This window comes from Ptychodera flava, chromosome 18 (genome assembly GCF_041260155.1).
Source record: "Ptychodera flava strain L36383 chromosome 18, AS_Pfla_20210202, whole genome shotgun sequence".
Taxonomy (NCBI): Eukaryota; Metazoa; Hemichordata; class Enteropneusta; family Ptychoderidae; genus Ptychodera; species Ptychodera flava.
Window position 1 is genome coordinate 36563298 of NC_091945.1, and position 20036 is coordinate 36583333.

The 20036-nt window shown below is 36.0% G+C and overlaps 1 protein-coding gene across 13 annotated transcripts in view; it reads right to left on the reverse strand.

Moving 5' to 3' along the window:
- The window catches only part of LOC139117510 (arf-GAP with GTPase, ANK repeat and PH domain-containing protein 1-like), a 108107-nt gene that overhangs the window by 8900 nt on the left and 79171 nt on the right, over positions 1-20036 (reverse strand). For 4 of the 13 annotated variants that reach the window (XM_070680688.1, XM_070680692.1, XM_070680699.1 and 1 more), the window contains exons 4-16: positions 19145-19372; positions 16555-16689; positions 13774-14090; positions 13217-13297; positions 12680-12784; positions 12002-12185; positions 11169-11321; positions 5945-6061; positions 4473-4640; positions 4052-4125; positions 1171-1339; positions 637-754; positions 119-311 (exon numbers count right to left, since the gene is read on the reverse strand). In XM_070680688.1, coding sequence (XP_070536789.1) covers positions 119-311; positions 637-754; positions 1171-1339; positions 4052-4125; positions 4473-4640; positions 5945-6061; positions 11169-11321; positions 12002-12185; positions 12680-12784; positions 13217-13297; positions 13774-14090; positions 16555-16689; positions 19145-19372 — 2042 coding nt within the window. The remainder of the gene's footprint in view (positions 1-118; positions 312-636; positions 755-1170; positions 1340-4051; positions 4126-4472; positions 4641-5944; positions 6062-11168; positions 11322-12001; positions 12186-12679; positions 12785-13216; positions 13298-13773; positions 14091-16554; positions 16690-19144; positions 19373-20036) is intronic. The other 9 variants (XM_070680691.1, XM_070680698.1, XM_070680701.1 and 6 more) reach the window with 5 other exon arrangements.

Genomic DNA, 20036 nt, shown 5'->3' on the forward strand with positions numbered 1-20036 from the left:
CATTTCTCATCAGTGTACCACACACTATTCATGGCAAACATCAGAAATATCATCTTCATCCCAGCAATCAAATCAACATACACACATTCACGTTTGTATCTTAGTTTAGATCACTTACTTCTCCTAGAGGTATATCTGTGTATGACGGAGGTGCTACGAATTCTTTCTGTTCATATTTAGCCCTGATCCATTTTTCCTTTTCTTCTCTAGGTGTTGTTGGTGTTGGTTTAACTTTGCCTTTCGTAGACACTTCCCATACACTATTTGCCAATGAATTGCCGATTGAAGTCATAACAAATGTTATTTCTGACCTGTGTGAAACAATCAATGTTTGTTGTCAGCTGTAGTGTCCAAGTTCAACTTCAAAATAACGGTAAATTGTTGAATAAATTAAAGTAGCCTTTCAAATTAATGATCACACGTTTCCTGTAATCTTTAGCAGCATATGATGACAGTGTTGAATTTCATATTTTGATCCTGGAGAGATGACATGACTTAGAAATTATTGTAAACTTAACCACATGTTCTATTTGATACCTGACTCTGATATACAGTATGTGCACATGATACATAGTATAAATTTTAAATAAACATATACTATGACATAATAGTGAAACATTTATTAAAGATACTTACGGCCAATCATCAAGATCTAGTGATCTGACTCTTGACAGATGAGTTCCAAGATTTCGGTGAATGCCAGAACATTCTATGCAGATTAAAGCCCCTAGATTTAAACTTGCCCAATCTGGATCTGAAACAAAAACATTATTCAATATTAATGCAGACATTCCTCAATGACAATGATCTATATAAACAAACATTTCAGTATGTTCAGTGACTAGGAAAAATACTCAGTGTTTTCTACCAAACACTGGAACAGACTGGAAATTTTGAAAGTCTTTCTTGTGGATGATAGTGCCCTGAAACTTTGCATGGCTTAGTAATATACATTGTATTCTTGTTATGCTTGAGGAAACTATGTCAAGATTTGTGAATAGCAATCATAATAATTCTGCTCTCTAATAGAAAGGATAACTGAAGGGAAAAGCCTTGTCAATGACAGGATATCACATGTAACAAAATATCCTGTTCATGAGTGTTGCAATTTGTCTGATAAGTTATGAGTGATGACTTCCTTGCTGACCTAAGATGATAAGACATACATACTTGGAGATTCACAGTCTGCACAGAATCCATTACCCATCACACTACGGATAGCTTGAATTGTTGACTTGTCACCTAAACTATTGGTTTTGTTTTTGGATTTAGAACTTTCTATTCCTTGAATAGCAGCTAAGATTTGCTGTTCAACAGCTTGCACCCATTCATCTCGATCCTGAAAAAACAGAAAAATGTGTGTCAAATTTTTGTACGGTAAATTGATGCAAAATCTTCAGCACATGGTTTCCTGGTTTGTATTTAACCCCGGCGAAGTGAATTCATATTTACAGTATACAGGAGTCAGCAAATCCAGTGATCCATTGTCTAAGTCCAAAAAAATTTTGCACAGACCAGTAAATTTGCCATTCTATCAGGCTTACATCGTACTACTGTACTTGCACAACAAGTCATCGTTGATGACACAGTCCCCACTTGTTAATGGGTACTTTGATTACATGTCCTCAGAGAGGATAGAGTCCTCTTCATTAATTAGGTCTGTGATAAAAATACTTTGATACAGATGACGCTCAATGGCCAAGAATGAGTTCCATGGTGATGAAAACATAAAACCAATGTAGGCCACCATCCTAAAGTTCAGAAAATGAGTCAACTAGGAATTAATCAACAGGATGTGCAAAACATTTGTGCACACAATTCTAACACTTGACAGATTATCACTGGTACCATATTTCATAAAGTTTGATGCAGTATTTACAACACTATGAGATCAACATCTGTATCAAGTTTCATCACATTTGACGTTGTATTAATTTATGGCTATATCACCCTAATTAGGAAAGTTCATTACTTATGCAATTACAAATTAATTAAAATGACACTGATAAATGTCTTTTTCAATGTTAAAGCAATGTGAGCTTAACATCAGTTATCATCTGTATAAAGTTTCATGAATTGATGCAGTACATATTTCTTGACATATCAGCCTACTTACAAAACTTCAATAATTGACATGTTACTGCTACATGACGTGAAACAAATTGACGAGCATATGTATGAAATACTGGTAGGTCAATGTCCTTGTACCAACTTTGAATGATACTGGTGGAAATATGTCTGATTATGGCTCTGTACATTTGAAAATTGTAACAAAATCACCGCCATGCAGCAATATTTGATCTTACTGTTTAAAAAACAACATGTATATGTATGACGTAAGTCAATGTACATGTACCAACTTTGAATAAGATCAGTTGAGACTTGCCAGAGTTATGGCTCTCGACATGAAACAACCATAACAAAATTGCTACCATGTGGCCATATTGGACCATCTCGTGAAACCAATCGACATACACAAATAAGTCAATGTCCTTGTACCAACTTTGAATAAATTCGCTTGATACATGTCTGAGTTATGGTTCCAGACATGAAAAAAAATCGGAAAAAAAATGGCCACAAAACAAATCAATGTGCATATGTATGACATAGGTCACTGTCCTTGTACAATGATTAAAATTGGTGAATAAAATAAGTTGAGACATGCCCAAGTTTTGGCTAAGGACACGAAAAAATTGTAACAAAATGGCTGCCATGCAGCCATATTGGATCATATCATGAAACAAATTGACAAACATATGTATGACATAGGTTAATGTCCTTTTACCAACTTTGAATAAAATCGTTTGAGATATGCCTGAGAGTATTATGGCTCTGTACATGAAAAAGTCGTAACAAAATGGCCACAAGGCAGCCATATTGGATCGTATCACATAACAAATTGACATGCATATGTATGACATTAGTCAATCTCCTTGTACCAACTTTGAATAAAATTGGTCGAAACATGTCTGAGTTATGGCTCTATACATGAAAAAATCGTAATAAAATGGCCGCCTGGCGGCCATATTGGATCGTATCACAAAACAAATTGACGTGCATATCTATGACATTGGTCAATGTCCTTGTACCAAGTTTGAATAAAATCGGTTGAAACATGTCTGAGTTATGGCTCTGTACATGAAAAAATCGTAATAAAATGGCCGCCTGGCGGCCATATTGGATCGTATCACAAAACAAGTTGACGTGCATATCTATGACATTAGTCAATGTCCTTGTACCAACTTTGAATAAAATCGGTTGAAACATGTCTGAGATATGGCTCTATACATGAAAAAATTATAATAAAATGGCCGCCTGGCGGCCATATTGGATCGTATCACAAAACAAATTGACGTGCATATCTATGACATTAGTCAATGTCCTTGTACCAACTTTGAATAAAATCGGTTGAAACATGCCTGAGTTATGGCTCTATACATGAAAAAATCGTAATAAAATGGCCGCCTGGCGGCCATATTGGATCGTATCACAAAACAAATTGACATGCATATCTATGACATTAGTCAATGTCCTTGTACCAACTTTGAATAAAATCGGTTGAAACATGTCTGAGTTATGGCTCTGTACATGAAAAAATCGTAATAAAATGGCCGCCTGGCGGCCATATTGGATCGTATCACAAAACAAATAGACGTGCATCTGTATGACATATGTAGTAATCCTTGTACCAAGTTTGAATGAAATCGCTTCTTGCATCTCTGAGATATCTGCGTGAACGGACGGACGCACGCACACACGCACGCACGCACGCACGCACGGACGCACGCACGGACATGACCAAACCTATAAGTCCCCCCGGACGGTGTCCGTGGGGACTAATAAATGATGTATGCACGACTAGCTGAACCACAGGATGCATCAGACAGGGAGACTGGCAAACTAGAATGCAGGACCATAACTGACTGCAGGACCTCTTGACATATGATGATATTGGTTTTGAGACCACTAAATACTGAATAGATTCACCCATTCCCAATATACCTTTTGTCAAATTTTACTAGCATGGATACATCAATAAAATGAAACTCACCTCACTACTAGCAGCCTCAAAATGCCATTGTCTGTTATCAAGTGATACAATCACAAACTCATATTCATCTGATTCTGTTGAGAAATGAAAATCAAAGTGAAATGCTGTTGGATAAACTGAGTATTTCATGTACAGAATGATGAAAATTGAACTGAATTCAGAGTGGAGCTTTAAAGCTTAAAATAACTTGTGATGGACCATGCACATTAACTCTCCCGGCCTATGCCAGGACAACACTTGAAATATACACTCTCAGAAAAAATGGGTTTAAATTCACATCATTTGAAGTAATTACTGATACACTGAATGGTAGGCACAGCATTCATGTGCAGATCTAAAGGCCTGTACTTTCTTTTCTGGACTGCAAATATTCACTTATTTTGTTTTGCATCTGTTACAACATGGAAAGTTAGATTCTTACCATCAGCCTGACTAGCATCCATGTTTTTTGTGACCCCTGAACTTCTAACCCTCCTATGTTTCTTCTTAGAATGTGAAGATGGTTCAAGTTTGGTATTACCACCACTGACTATACTGCCCGCAGTGGAGCCTATGGTTGCCAAGGCAGATTCCAAGCCATTCATTATACCTAAATAATGAAGATATAAAACAGACAAGTAACACTACTGGGTTAGTTGAATGGGTTTGTAGGATATGAATGATTCTGCAAGACAAGCAGTCTGCATGCTGACATCGCTACAAGCAAAGTCCATATGTTGGCTTTTTGTATCCAATAGGTACACTTCCTGTCTGCAGTCTGTCATGAGGCATTGTGGGTACCATGGCATTACATGACATCACTCATGCTGAGGGAGTAGATGGATTATGGGTAACTTGCTGAAGTTTACGCATTGGGTTTGGGGTGTTAGAAATGTGTTAAGGAAAGACTATGACTTCATATAGCTTGAATGAAGGTTGAATGAAGCCATTTATTTTGTCATGTGATCAGTATGTTTGAAGTGTGGGTAGCCAGTTAGAATATGGATTTCATGTATGATGTAATCTGCCATGTTCTTGGTGTAGTAGTCAGTTTGGGATGCTGTGGGTAAGTTAGACCTGAATCTGTTAGAAGATGTTAACTTGCCTGTGATGAAAGATTCGATGTTTAGTAGTGAATGCTAAAAATGTAAACAAGTATTTTGTTAGATGTCATAGAATCCTGTATGTTGCGTCATTCATCCAGCTGCATGAGGTATCTACAGGGAATGGAATGTAAGACTGTTGTGCCAACTCTGTACTGTGGTTTGACTGCACTGTTTGTTAGAAAAGATTGAGATAAGAGGTGGAATGGTAATGAGATGAAGGCAATAATGGGAAAAGAGTGGAGAGTTAATAAGATTTACATTAAGATGAGATAAAGTGTTTAGTTATGTTATTGTGATACCTTGAAAATTTATTTTCATCCCTTCTACTGGAAGATATACTTACTAAAACTGGACAACAGTGTAAGTTTACAAATACATAAGAGAAAACTTGAAGATGTTGAACATGACTTCTCAGTATTTTGTACACTTGACCTACCGTAGTACATAAGTACTATAAACTTAGACTGGCTTCTATCTTCATTGTGAACAACTGAATTTTTTTCAGCACAATTTTAAATTCAGTTTTTGTAGTGTTCAAACTTGAAACTCTAAAATATGCATCTTGTTTCTTCTGAAGTTTGTATGTTTTGTTCAATTTCCCATTTATTTGTAAGTAGTTTTGGGTGTTTTCATGCACAGTGCCTGTTCTACACACTCTGTGTGTCTACTTCTTAATCAACACAAGCATCTCATTTATGGTTAGCGCACAATCTTCATGATATATTGTTTTGTGTTTTGCTGTGAAACCAGTGAAATCTACCCTAGAAGGTTCAGGGGCATGCAGTACTAAGAAAATAATGTCCACAACCTTTACGAGCGTGTGAGAAGATAAAACGACGGGGTGAGGATCGAGAATGGCTTGCTGAGTACACAGATAAGCAGGACTGGGAAAGGTGATATGGTAGACTTGCTGAATTATGATGGACTGAATGAGAAAAGAAAAAGAAAACAAACATAAAGATAAAAGAGGTTACGTCATGAACATTAATCTTATTAAACGTTATGGTTCAAATATGATAAGGATTCACTATTCCTTTGTCACTGGAGATCTACAAGACAATGAAATTAAAAATAACGATACATTACTGGTTGAATGAAATAAGGGGAATTGGTTTGTATGTATTACTCTACGGGTTTGGATTAGCATTTATGGACTACTAAATTACCCATAATGCTCTTGTTTTGGTGATCTCAGGTGCAGGATCTATTTGGTTAATTATCTTACAGTATTTACATATTAGCAGGACAAATTGGTGGTTTTTACATATTGGTGCAACATAATGGATGATATCTTTGAATTTTGTTTCTCAATTGAAACTGAAGAGAATAAATAAAAGGGGAAAAGTTGACAAGTAAAAACCCTGTGGTGATTGATAAAACCAACTAAAGGGGGGTTTACACGTGGGAGTTAAGTCCGGAGTAGACACCGGAATAAATATAAACCTGTATCAGTTGGACGTGTGAACAGACAACACAGAACTAACAAAGAACTAAATTAATTCGGTGTCAGAGGGCTGGTCCACGTTCGGTGCTCCGTACTAAGCAATGGCCTATTTACACGTGTGACCAGAACACCGAACTAAACGCCGAACTATATCCTGTCTTCGGTTCGGTCATTACCACAATGGACGGTGTTCAAGTAAGAAGCTCTCGCGATCGCGGCAACAATTGGTCACAGGAAGAGATCAGGCTACTAATTTCAATCTGGAGAGACGAAAACGTCATCCGTATGATGGACGGCACGTCGAGGGATCGGCAAGTGTATGAAGACGTCGCTGCCAAGGCCAGGGAGAAGGGACTCGAGAGGACAGCGGAACAATGCCACAACAAGATCAAACGGTTGCGAGCTCAGTTCAAGTCCGTGTCCGACAACAACCGTCATAGTGGCAGAGCTAGAAAAACGATGCCGTTTTACGATGAGTTGTTAGTAAAGGGAAAGCAACTGATAGTAAAGGGAAAGCAACTCCACACATCGTTCATATTTGGGTTGTTTGCGTTTTGTGTATGATATTGTGTATAATATAAGTGTACATCATGTTTGGCTGTTTTATGTAAAATGTCGCTTAGCCATGGCGGGTACGATACAGTGGGAATAGAAACCGTATGTCGCCTGTATACGGTAGTATGGTTACAGAAAGTATCCGATGAAGTCTGGCGCTTATAAGTGTGTCGCCTATATTTCTGTTCCATCTATATGCGATTATTGGTTGGTTTTGGAACAGTTTTTTTAGTGTTTCGTCTTTTCAAGTTCACTCCAGTTTTATGTCAGGGCCTTCTTGATTTTGTCGTGTCGATGTACGGGCTATACGTTGTTATGAAGACTATTGTATTGTTGGTGGCGTTATTGGTTTCTTTTTTTGTTGTTCAAGCAGTCTTTTCCTGCTTTTATGATCTGTCTCTCTGATAATGCGTTCTATTTCATTTTTTTTATATTGTCGATCTGTAATTTTTCACTAATTTTTTTTCACTAAATTGTGTGACTTTCTGTGTAAAACGGTTTCGTTGTTACGTGTTCTGATGTATGGTAATGTTTCACCTTTGATCAGACCGTTGAATGTTGCTGCCAGATGGCATGAGTTTCTTTGTAAGAACTGGAAAATATCTGTTGGTTTTGTGTGTGTCTTGATGTCGAGAATATTCTCTTTGTTGTACCGACGACCTTTGTAGATAGTCAGGTATAAATATGTGATTTCTTGAGAGGAGCTTTCAAACGAAAATTGAAAGTAGGATGCATTTTGTTGATGTTTGATATGAATTCATTGAGTTCGTGTTGTGTTCCGATGAAAATCAGAAAAAACATCGTCCCTGAACCTCAGCCAGGTCGGTATTTGTTGTTTGCGTTTCAGTATTATTCTCATTTCTGTCTCGTGAAATGAAGGCCTAATATCTGCTATTTCTGGCGAACAACCCATCGAGATTATTTCCGTATAAGAGCATCCCCATATTTGCCGGTAGAATTCATCGTTGAATTCAAATGTGTTGTTTATTAAGATTATTTCTAGCAGAGCTATCATGTATTTCGTTGTTGGTTACTTGATTATGTAATTGTTTGATGATCTTTCCTGATTTAATGCTCTGCCAACTGATTCAATTGCCTCATAATGTGGTGTATTCGTGTTCATGGAAATCCAGTGTTACTAGTGTCGCATTGGCCGGAACTTTGATTGTCTCAATTTTCCGTATAAGAGTCTGTATTGTAGGTGTCTGTCTAGGTGTTTCATCTTAACATGAAATAGATAATGACATCAGACGGGGCGAGGCCAACAATATTCTCTCCTAGTAAATTTCTTCGCCGAAGGCATCTCGATTGGTTGACAGAACACAAAAAGAGCGTAGACAGCAGCTACATGATGTGTGGGTCCGCCATTGCAAGCAAGCGATTGTTCTCTAGCCCAGATATTGCTGAGGGCGCTTGACCCGAACTAAATTCATACCTTGTATATGACGTGTAAACGTGAGATCGCTTAGATCGCTGATAGGAATATTTACAGAACGACTAATCAGATTCCCTCAGGTTTAAAAATATACACGTGTAAAACCAACTAAGATTACCAGCAGGTCTTACTGTATGTTTGGACTCATGATATCAAAGTATGAGTTTACATAAAGTTGATATCATATTCAGAAATAATAAAATATTATCAGAAACAAAACTGTTCTTCTATTAGTCAGGAATGGTGATACTATATGTTATGTGTAATATTCACGACACTCTGTAACCTTGCTTTGGTTATTTATTGTCATAGCAGGAAAACATAAGTTTACACTGAAAATGAAAGTGTTCTTCTCTGTGTTGTACACAGAGAATGGTTTCGTGAGTTATTGGCTTCAGGTAGCTGAGATGAAACACAGAAGGGACGTCAGGAATAGACTGAGATTTCTGAATTATGCATTGTCAGTGTTCTGTGTGCAATAGGATGTGTGTCAGTGTTCTGTGTGCAATAGGATGTGTGTCAGTGTTCTGTGTGCAATAGGATGTGTGTCAGTGTTCTGTGTGCAATAGGATGTGTGTCAGTGTTCTGTGTGCAATAGGATGTGTGTCAGTGTTCTGTGTGCAATAGGATGTGTGTCAGTGTTCTGTGTGCAATAGGATGTGTGTCAGTGTTCTGTGGCAATAGGATGTGTGTCAGTGTTCTGTGTGCAATAGGATGTGTGTCAGTGTTCTGTGTGCAATAGGGTGTGTGTCAGTGTTCTGTGTGCAATAGGGTGTGTGTCAGTGTTCTGTGTGCAATAGGGTGTGTGTCATGTTCTGTGTGCAATAGGATATGTGTCAGTGTTCTGTGTGCAATAGGATGTGTGTCAGTGTTCTGTGTGCAATAGGATGTGTGTCAGTGTTCTGTGTGCAATAGGATGTGTGTCAGTGTTCTGTGTGCAATAGGATGTGTGTCCAGTGGTCTGTGTGCAATAGGATGTGTGTCAGTGTTCTGTGTGCAATAGGATGTGTGTCAGTGTTCTGTGTGCAATAGGATGTGTGTCAGTGTTCTGTGTGCAATAGGATGTGTGTCAGTGTTCTGTGTGCAATAGGATGTGTGTCAGACTTGAGGATAAGGTACACCAAAGCATAAAGGCAAGGAATACACATGATGGAAAAATATGGCAAATGGAAATATAAAACTGAAAACAGGAAAGATTCAGTGATGAGATAGCTATGGTGTGTTAGATTCTGTAATAAATACTGTGACAAATACTGTGACAAATACAAAGATATCATGGACAAAGTGTAATCATTGAATTGTATCAGTCTTGACATTATTGAAATCATCAATCAACAAAACAACTTTGAAAATTACTGCAACAAATAGTAAACTGCCCCAGTTGTACTGATACTGCAATAATTTCAGGAAAGAGTCTTGGATGTACATCAATTGTCAAAGTCATTGTCATTTCATGGTGAAGCAAACAAAATGGCAAAGTTGAGGAATTAAATAAGACTCTTACCAGAATGTGTGTGAGATAACATATCCCAATGGCATAGCAACAAAGGTGAAAAAACAGTGGCATAAGATAGTGAACAGAGGTGCAATATAAATGTGAAGTAAATTATTGAAAGTCTAGATTTCAACAGCTGACATCTCTTGGATACAAACAGTGTAATGTCTTCAAAATTCATTGTGTCTGCATCTTTTTTTGAAATTATTTTCCATGCACATCAGAATATTGAGACATAACAATCTTTGATTTGACTGCTGCAGGTAGCCATAAGATTATTCATCAAACATGACGAGAAGAAAGACTGCATAGTCATCATCAATCAAACATGATATCTGCTAAGTCCCACCCACAGACAAATAGATTGCTGCCAAATTTAATGTTACAGTAAAAAATTAGCATTCAATGCTTGCATTTGACTATTTTCAATCACTGTTGTTACAACAGCAGAATAATATGCATGTTTATGATAATGAATAATATTTTTGTTGAAATTCAGCATGCATTAGTTGCTACATTAATGGCCAGGTTGTTGAAGTCGATCAACGATGAAAGCTGTAAATATTGTGGGCATGTGTTTCTGAAATGTACCGGTACAGTCTTTATGAAAATATCATATTTTTTGCTCAAAAAGAAAATCATAACTTTCTGAAGAAGAATGAAATATAAGCAAATTGATGGACAATAGGTAGATAGCAGCTGTTGAATCATGTAACATAGTGTGAAAGGAATGTGTTGATGATTTGTGGAAAAGTGGAACAAAAGAAACGCCTGGATCTATTGCATAGCTTGTGATACAACCATTGGGAAATGATAAAATAATGGCCTTGATATTCCATCATGCATTATACAGCTGGGTAATATCTTGATTGCCTGGTGTGTTTAACCCTGTCACCACAATGGTTTGGCCCAAACCAATTGTTGTCAATGGTGATTGTGGACCAGTTTACAGGGAGTTGGGGTGAACAGGTTAAGTAAACCTTGGAAGAATGATTACATCATCAAAACATACCTTGTGATTGCCATGGGGAATTAAACCATTTCAGAAGAGAGAAACAGATATTACAAGAAGACTTTACAATATTCAAAATGAAAAAACTCACCTGGTGTGATGGATGAATTTGAAATAACAACTGCATCCCAGTTTCCGTCATCTCTGGGCAATGAACATGTCTTAGAATGTATCTCATGCTGCTTATCTTTGTAAGACACAAGATTGACATTCTTATCAGCGACCAGATTAGAGTGGATTGCTCCTAATTTTTGTCAAATAAATCATAAAGAAAAGAAAAAAAAGGTGCAGAAATAGAAATCAAATGATAAACCATAGAAACCAGATAAACCAACAGAAATTTGTCCAATCCGAATAATAGTAAAATGAAACCATGAATATTCATGCAAAATACAGAATACACCTCTGGTAGAATAAATTCTAGAAGTTCAAAATAAAGATACTTCTGAAACCATAGAACTTGGCAAGCAATCGTGCATTAAGTGGGTGTAGGGATAACAGGTTCTGTATGGGAAGGAAACTGAGGGGAAAGACGTGACACTGACTATAAAATATATCATATGAACAACACAGTGTCAAATATCCCATCAATCACAATAACTGGAAATCATGTTGTAATATTTCCGGCCAATATTGTGAACAAGGAAGTCATGACGGGGACAAAGTTGGCACAGTTCTCAAGATTCATATCACAGTTTAGAGTTTTTGTTTGTAATCTACAGTTTGGTAAAAATTCAATAATCTCTTACAAAAACTTTCTAAAATGGACATAACAATCTAGCATTGAAAAATTTTGAACAAAGAACAATGATATTCTTACTTTTTTTGGATTATCACAGAGTCCCTTAAAAAATTTCCATTTCCATTTCAATTGATTTATAGGTTTGACAAAATGAATGTAAGAATGCTGGGCTTCATACTCACCCATGCTAGCACTTGTACTTATCGTCATAGCACTAAATTCATTAGCTACACCATTAGTACTGACATTGCCTCTAGGGGGCGCCCCAGTAGGGGTTGACTTGACCACCGGCGGCCTCTTGCCTGGCACTTTCACTGTTGTGTTCAGAAGACGGATTTCCTTCCCATGGACATCATCCATGTAGTCCTGTAAAAGATGTACATATTTATAATTATTGATGGCCTCTTTCTAAACACTGTGGTAAAACAGTTTAGACTTTCTGTTCTTACCTTTTTTTCAAGTTTTTTCAAAAGTTCTGGCAAAATGAATTTTGAAGCAAAGTAATGCTGCTGCTCTCATCTTATTGATTTTTACATACTTTCAGCAAAGTTTGTAAAACTTTAAAATTTACAGTCTATCACAAAAAGCACTGAATTACTGTAGCATTGAGTGAGATGATTTCTAAAAAAAATTGTGTTTGCTATCAATCAGTCACAATGGACAGTCAAAGTTAACAGAAAAGGCAAGAATATCAACACTGACAAGATGTAAATTCAATGAAATCATATCAACACTTGACTTTGTACATGAACAATGAGTCAAGTTCAAAGATCATACAATCAATGGTAACTTACATGTAAACTTGTTTGTACATGAACAATGAGTCAAGTTCAAAGATCATACAATCAATGGTAACTTACATGTAAACTTGGATGGTAGGTCAGCCTACCGTCATCACATAATGTTACGTATTTTTTCTTCCATTCTTTGTTGAGGGATTTACTACTTCTTTTATATAGGTATCCCTAGGACGACAAAAAAATTGTCATGAGTAAATTTCCTACGAAGAAATCAGCATCTCTTTTTTTGAAATACATGTGTGTCCAATTTTCAAGGAGAATTTCTGCCACTCATTTCTGAGATAAATCCAAGTTAATATTGTATGGTGAAATATAGTTTCCATCATAGTAAATACTTCATCGATAGAGTTTATAGCAATACAACATTGGTCATAGCTGATGACATGATCAGCTTATACATACTTCATCCAACTTACAGTTTTATCGAAACTGAAAATTGATATTAAGCTGATGACATTTTCTAATTTGCAGATTTGATTTCCATATAGAATGGAATTTCACAAAGGCTCAGCAACAAATACAGTACTAAAATTTGTCTTGAATATCTCTCATAATTGAACTGCTTCAGCATAATCGCAGTTAATTTTGTTTTCTTACCTGTTTTATTGGAATAGCTCTACCACTACCCAGACTGAGGCCATCACCATTTTTCACATCATTCACTTTGTTTTTGTTGGGCTGTAAAACATGAAAGCATGTTTCATTGGATGGATATGTTAACAAAAATATTTACTTTACATATAACACTCTTATTGTAGACAGAATTCTTATTTGATAGCTTTTATGGCAAAAAGCAATCAATTTTCAAATCAAGTGTAACAGTAGCTGTTTCCTCAAAGATTTCACTTTCATCTAATACTTCCTTGTTATTATAATCAATATCTGTGTTGGTGTATGTACAATGTATGTACTTAAGTAAACACAAAATGTGATGATGTACTATGTTATTCATTTAAGCATTGACAGCTTTGTTTTTCACTAAATCATCTAATTCTGAGTTGAACATAACATATGCAGTAAAGTTGACCTTCCTTACGCTGTAAATGCTAAACAAAGACACTATTCTGCTTCACACATTATAAAGCTCTTTAGGGACGGATACAGATATACGTATAAAAAATATAATGAAATAGCCTTTGCTTGGTTATACTTACTGTAAATAAATTAGATCTGCGCCTTGCCTTCCTTCCAATACTGGGTGTACTGCTGGGACTTGGCGGTGGTGGTTCTTTACTGGGATCATCTTTCTGTTTGTGGTCTTTGTGTCTTTGTATGACTGGAGTTTGTGGCAGTGCATTGCAACTGTTGCTTGGACTTGATGTGGCAGACGTAGCTGGCATTTGTGTGGATACTGGTGCAGGAATGACAAAATGATTGCTGTGCACCGACCGTGGCGTACTGGGCAATGAATTCGTTGGCGTCAGGGAAGGCATTGGATTCAGTTTACGCTGTTCAACAACTTTCAGGGCAGCTGGAAATATGAAATGGAGGATATGAACCTATATCAATGTCAATTTCAGTTTCATTACATTAGTATTATGATGTCTTAAGTCAGGGAGAGTCACGACTGGAATCGTGGCGAAACGTAAACTATAATTACTCAACCAATCATACACCCTTGCCTGTGTTTCGTCTGCTGTATTTCTTGGAGATTTTTCAAAGTGTTTTACATGTGTTTTTTTAGCCCTAACCCTTCTATAGCATAAATAAAAAGTTAAAAATGAATAATAATATAACTGGGAGATTGAATACATCTATCAAAGACAATAATTGTCTTTTTCTTTTCAGTTACCATCGATGGAAACACACAAAATGCAATTGACAACCTGTTAACTAACACCAGTGTTACTGATGAGTTGATGTTTTGATACTGATAAACATAACCCTGTATAATGATCAATATTCCATGTATCAGTAAAGATCATTGAGGCAAAGGAAACTGCGGTATGATAAAAATTCTCCACATCATAACATTTATTGTTGGCCTGAAGAAACCCTCATCTTGTTTGGTTATATGTTCAATAGCCCTAAACATTATTACCTATTAAAGTGTGGAAAACCGCATTTGGTGCAAGCAAGCTGGAGCCTAACAGTGCATTACAACTTTCTTATAGTATTTCTTGAATACTATTAGACTCAGGGACACACTGCACATCACTGATACAACAAGTTCTATGCTGTTGAACTAAATGGTATATACTGCTTTTTCATCTTGCAAATTTCCAGGATTTCTCAACTACCATGTTGTACAGGAACCTGTACTAGCTAATGAATGTTGACTGGAAAACTATTGTACAGAATTTGTGATCATAAAATAATCTTACACCACCTTACATATCAGACTTGATGCCAATGTATACCACTGTACAATCAAATCATCATGCATGCATATCAGTATCCGTCTAGGAGATGAAAACAACTTCTAATTTGTCACAACTTTAATCAGAGTATTTTCATATCCATAGTTCAGTGATAAGCTCAGAGGAAAACCCAACATGAATACTCCAGGGAACAATGATAAACGGCAGCAAAAGTGAAACCTTTATTCAGAAGAATACAACACCATTATTTACACAAGTTGACTAAGTGGAAAGTCCCCTCCCCCATACTATGAAGTATTTATATTCATGAAAACTGGTTTGGTATCAATATAACTGATTTGAAAATAAAAGTTCAGAGATATATGTATGCCATTTGCCTCCATTTGAGAAAGGGGAGGGGGTGTAGTGAGGGAGGGAAAAACTTGAGAAATTTCAAATTGCCGAATAATAATGTATAAGTGTAACTGTAATGATAAATAGACCACAAAATGAATGGAAAAGCCGAAACTCAATATGCATTTCAAGTCATTCTAATGTTTACTTTGCTTTTGACTATGAATACAATCAACTGTTTCTGTGTACATTGTACAACTTATCTCTACATGTGGGTTGTGATTAAAACCTATCTTAACTGCTGACACCTGTCCTAATATCTATATTTATTAGATCAACTCATATCTTAAAATGTTCCTTAATCAACAACTATTGTTATGTCTTAAAACTAGCCAAGGAAAACACTGTGTAATGTCTCTTGATTCACAATAAACTAATGAAAACATACACATCACCTTTAATGGTTTTGAATCAGGAAATACGGGTAAACTGTACAGTTGACTACACTGTTTCAATACACAGTTCCAATCTCATTGTTCTGTCTCCCCAAGTATACCTAAACATTTAAACCTTAGTATCACAGTTGTGTAAACAGTTCAACCATTGTTGTGGAAATCCATTCTTGCTTATAGAGTATTATTTGTGTATCAATCTATGCATGTGATTTGATCTTTCAAAAAAACAATTCCCAAATAGAATCTAAAATGGTTTGTAAAGAACAGGTGAATGAAAAGGTCCAGAAAGTAAACACATTACAACATCTGCTGCTCTTTGAATCTTATAGAAGTTTGAATTGATGTAATTAACTTAAATTTGATTCAAAAGAAAGGGTTTCAACATTTGTGTTAGTTTTTTCATACTCACTAAAACATCGGACTGCCACCTCTCTCCTTTCTCTAGTGATAACATTTTTATTTTCTCATGTTATAAATCACTTTACAGGAGTGTATATATCTTCCAATTGTTGCTGTTATTAACCCCATCATTCATTTCCCTACTTCTAAGTGTTCACAAAATCAGCAATACATAGAACACTCTGCACCTAGTTGAAGTTTTCAAGATTTGTTAGCTTTTGATGTATCCATATGTTAAAGCATAGTACCAACCACAAGATATGAACTATAGCATGAATACCGGTAGATATTTTCCATCTGTTTATCAATACAACCTCATCAGATCCCTCTTCAATTTTCATGTTTCCACAACATGTACGTCTCATTACCAGATGTCAATGTGTAATTCAGTTTATCTAGAACACAAAGTATTTGATCAGTTACTCACCATCTTGGAAGACCCGTTCAATATTCAAACCATAGGTAGCACATGTTTCATAATACGGACAACGTTTTAAGTCTGTGGCTAGTCTTCTGGCTCTACTGTCATCTATAACCCTAGGGTTGCTCTCACATATCCCATCTGTAAGGTCAATAGTTCAAAGTTCAAAGGTTGTTACTCTTGCAATTCCTTTGTCTTGGATATAATTGCCTCCACAAAACTGCTTGGGATAGACTAAGAGTGAATGAAGCCATGCTGGCTCGATTCTTTAAGATGTTTACGGCTGAGAATTTGAGATAAAAAGCCTGCACTGACCCAAAGCAAAGTAGAGGTCAGAGCTGTATTTATCTCTGACTGATATTAGCTGGCACAAAATCAAACTTGTCACAAATACACCAAAACATGACGATACCTTATTTGATAAGTTTGTGTCAAATTAAAATGTAATTCATCAAACTTTAGAAAAGTAACCCTTGTGCAATATCACATTTGGGCTAGAAGTCTACTCTACTTTATAAAATAATATAAACCAAAGGACCATCTGCCTATTCACTTAATACTGTTTTCTTTAAATTTCATTCTTGGTTCAGCTGCTATTGTTATGTAGGGTGTGGGTAACAAAATGACAATATTCAGCATTTCATGGAGCTGAATTCTTAACATGTACACAAGAACAGACGATTGCTGGGATAGATACATGCATTTACCGGTAATACTGCTTACCACAGCAAACAAACAAAACATTGAGTGACTGTGTTTACTGACCCTTGAACAGCTCAGAGGCATAGTGTCAACTAGTGACATATCATGGCGGTTATGGCAGCTGTAAACACCCTGTCTGCTAGATCTGACTATTGCAGTAATTTGGTGTTCACAATAACTCAGAAAACACTGGATATCTGCATGCAGGAAGCTTGATCTTCATCATCCCTTATGATAACAATGCTTTTTCAATTTTTTTGCCATTTTATGTAATGTTGGTAGTTTCTTATGTCAATACTCTGATATTTATTATCTGACAATGGAGCTGAAAGTCTTCAAATCACCCAGCAGCTACCCCTAGCTATTGGCTTGGCATTCAGAATTTCTGTCAGCTGATTACATCTTGATAGGAATATTTGATGATTTTTCGTTTTATTTCATGTATATTTCAGAACAGTTTTAGTGGATTAATTGGCACCAATGAAAAGATTTTCAATAAAATTCTAATTTATGAGAGTGGTACTTGCTAATTAGGGAGTCTGAAGCAAACTGCATACAAGAAGTAGATTGTGAAATTACTGGACTGTAAATCTAAAATTATTTGTAAACAAACTGAAATCATTGACAAATGATTAAAACGAGTATTTTCTGATGCAAAAACGGTAACATACGGTAGAAACATTGATAAGAGGGTGATGGGAAAATACAGCTGCTACCAGGCTGGTGTATTCATCAATAGACAGTGATAAGTCATGACCCTTACTTGTCAAAGCTACAAAATGCTTGGCAGGCAAACCCTCAGGCAAAACACTTTGTGAAGGGTGTGATTGTTTTTTAAAGCAAGAAACAGAGTGGGTGGATTTACAGGGCAAAGTTTTATAGCGCTAAGATATTCACTGCAGTAGTGTAAGCTGACACCATTTACAGATTCTGGTTAAACCATTGGAATATCATTCAGACTCTGGGTACAGTGTTTTACTACCTTATTGTCATACAGAAAGCAATGTAACAACATACTTGCTATCAGATTGAACTGCATGTACTATACAGTCTAAGCTTTCTAATAGTAATGTCATGATGTCACTCAATACAATACTTTTTTACTTATGAGATCATAGAGTTTACTCCAAGTTTGTATGTTTTTAAAACAAAACGTCCATTTGAAATTTTTACAGTTTTGTGAAACAGATTTTTTCATTTACTCCTTAAGAAAGAATGTCAAGCACCACACAGACTTTGTTAACTAAACAAGAATACTGGTAAAAGATGGCAACCAAAACCAGATTTTCATTTATTTCAAAAACGTCTTGAGAAAAGTTATGTGCTTGGAAATTAAATACAAAAGAGAAGCCATTAGAAGGAAATTGACAAATTTCTCAAAACCATTGCTCTATATGACTGCTGTATTTCACCAAGGTAATGACAATATCATTACAGAGAGTACATATCTACAGTAAATCTACATGTGTTATTGATGTCATGTAAAAGTTAAAATACCAGACTTGAATAAATTTTCCTGTCATTTTTCTACAGAACACCTTGCAGGAAGTTAAAGGGGATATTTCTTGATGTGGTACACTTATTGTTCTATTTGAGTATCTATATTACTTAACTCAGTTGAAACAATCTACCTGCTATGCAATGCCCCTTTTAATAAACGTACATTGAAATCTATTTCTGCAGGAAAAGTTATATGAGTGTTAACTCTTTCAGCGCCATTATTTGCTCACCGTCTATGTAGCCTGTTGATTTCTACTTTCCTGTATTCTAATCATCAGGATGTTCACCTCTACTCCAACACAAACATGATCTAACTTGCATTCAGTTTCATTAATCAACAAAAATGCACCGTCACCCAGATAGATATAAATCAAAGAGATATTATGATACTTACCTTGGGTACCTACTAATATCATAGGTAGATCAGCTGTATTTCTATAGTGGGCTATTTTTGCATAGAAATTATAAAGTGTGTTGAAACTACTCTCATCTTCCACACTAAAGACTAAAATAACTGCATCAACCCAGGAACAGAATTGGTGTTCTGGAGAGCCACCTTCGTCTCGTATAAGTAGAAGAAAACTTCGCCCATTCACAACTATCTCTTTTTTAAATCTTCCTCCTGTGAAATAGTCAATGTGATTGATATTCTTATTAGCACCAACATCACAATATTACACTTCAATAGATATAAAACATACAAAATGGTAATCTTTACGATAGAATAACTTCAAAACATACATGAAGTAAAATTTTTGTAAATGCAGACTATCGGTAAACATAACAATGTTTTTATGGATATACCATAAAAGAACTGTGCTTACAGAAATATCTACATATGTAAACACAGAATTTGTTGAAACTCTTGTCCGTTTTTAAAATTAAATTTTTTGTAAATTATCCCCTTGTATGAGGGAACAACACTGAGCAGGTTGATGTATTCTATAGACAGATAGTTTCTACATTGTCAATGTATTTCTGTCGATGCAAGTGATACTTGAAATAAGATTTCCAGGATTTTGAGTCAATTTACTGATGTAGTGACAATTATTATGAGCCAACTTGATACTTCTATGCTCTAATAGACAAGCCTGTCTGTGTTTTAGCAGTATTCTACGCCATTCCCTATTACAACTTGCTCTGTTATTACAAAAGAGAATGCTGAATGTCATGAAAAATTCCCATGCTGCAAATGATATGGTTGCATAGCTGTATGTTCAGTTATGCATTCTGAAAGACCTTTTGGAATGTCACGGGTCATACATCATGGAGGTATTCTTGTCAGC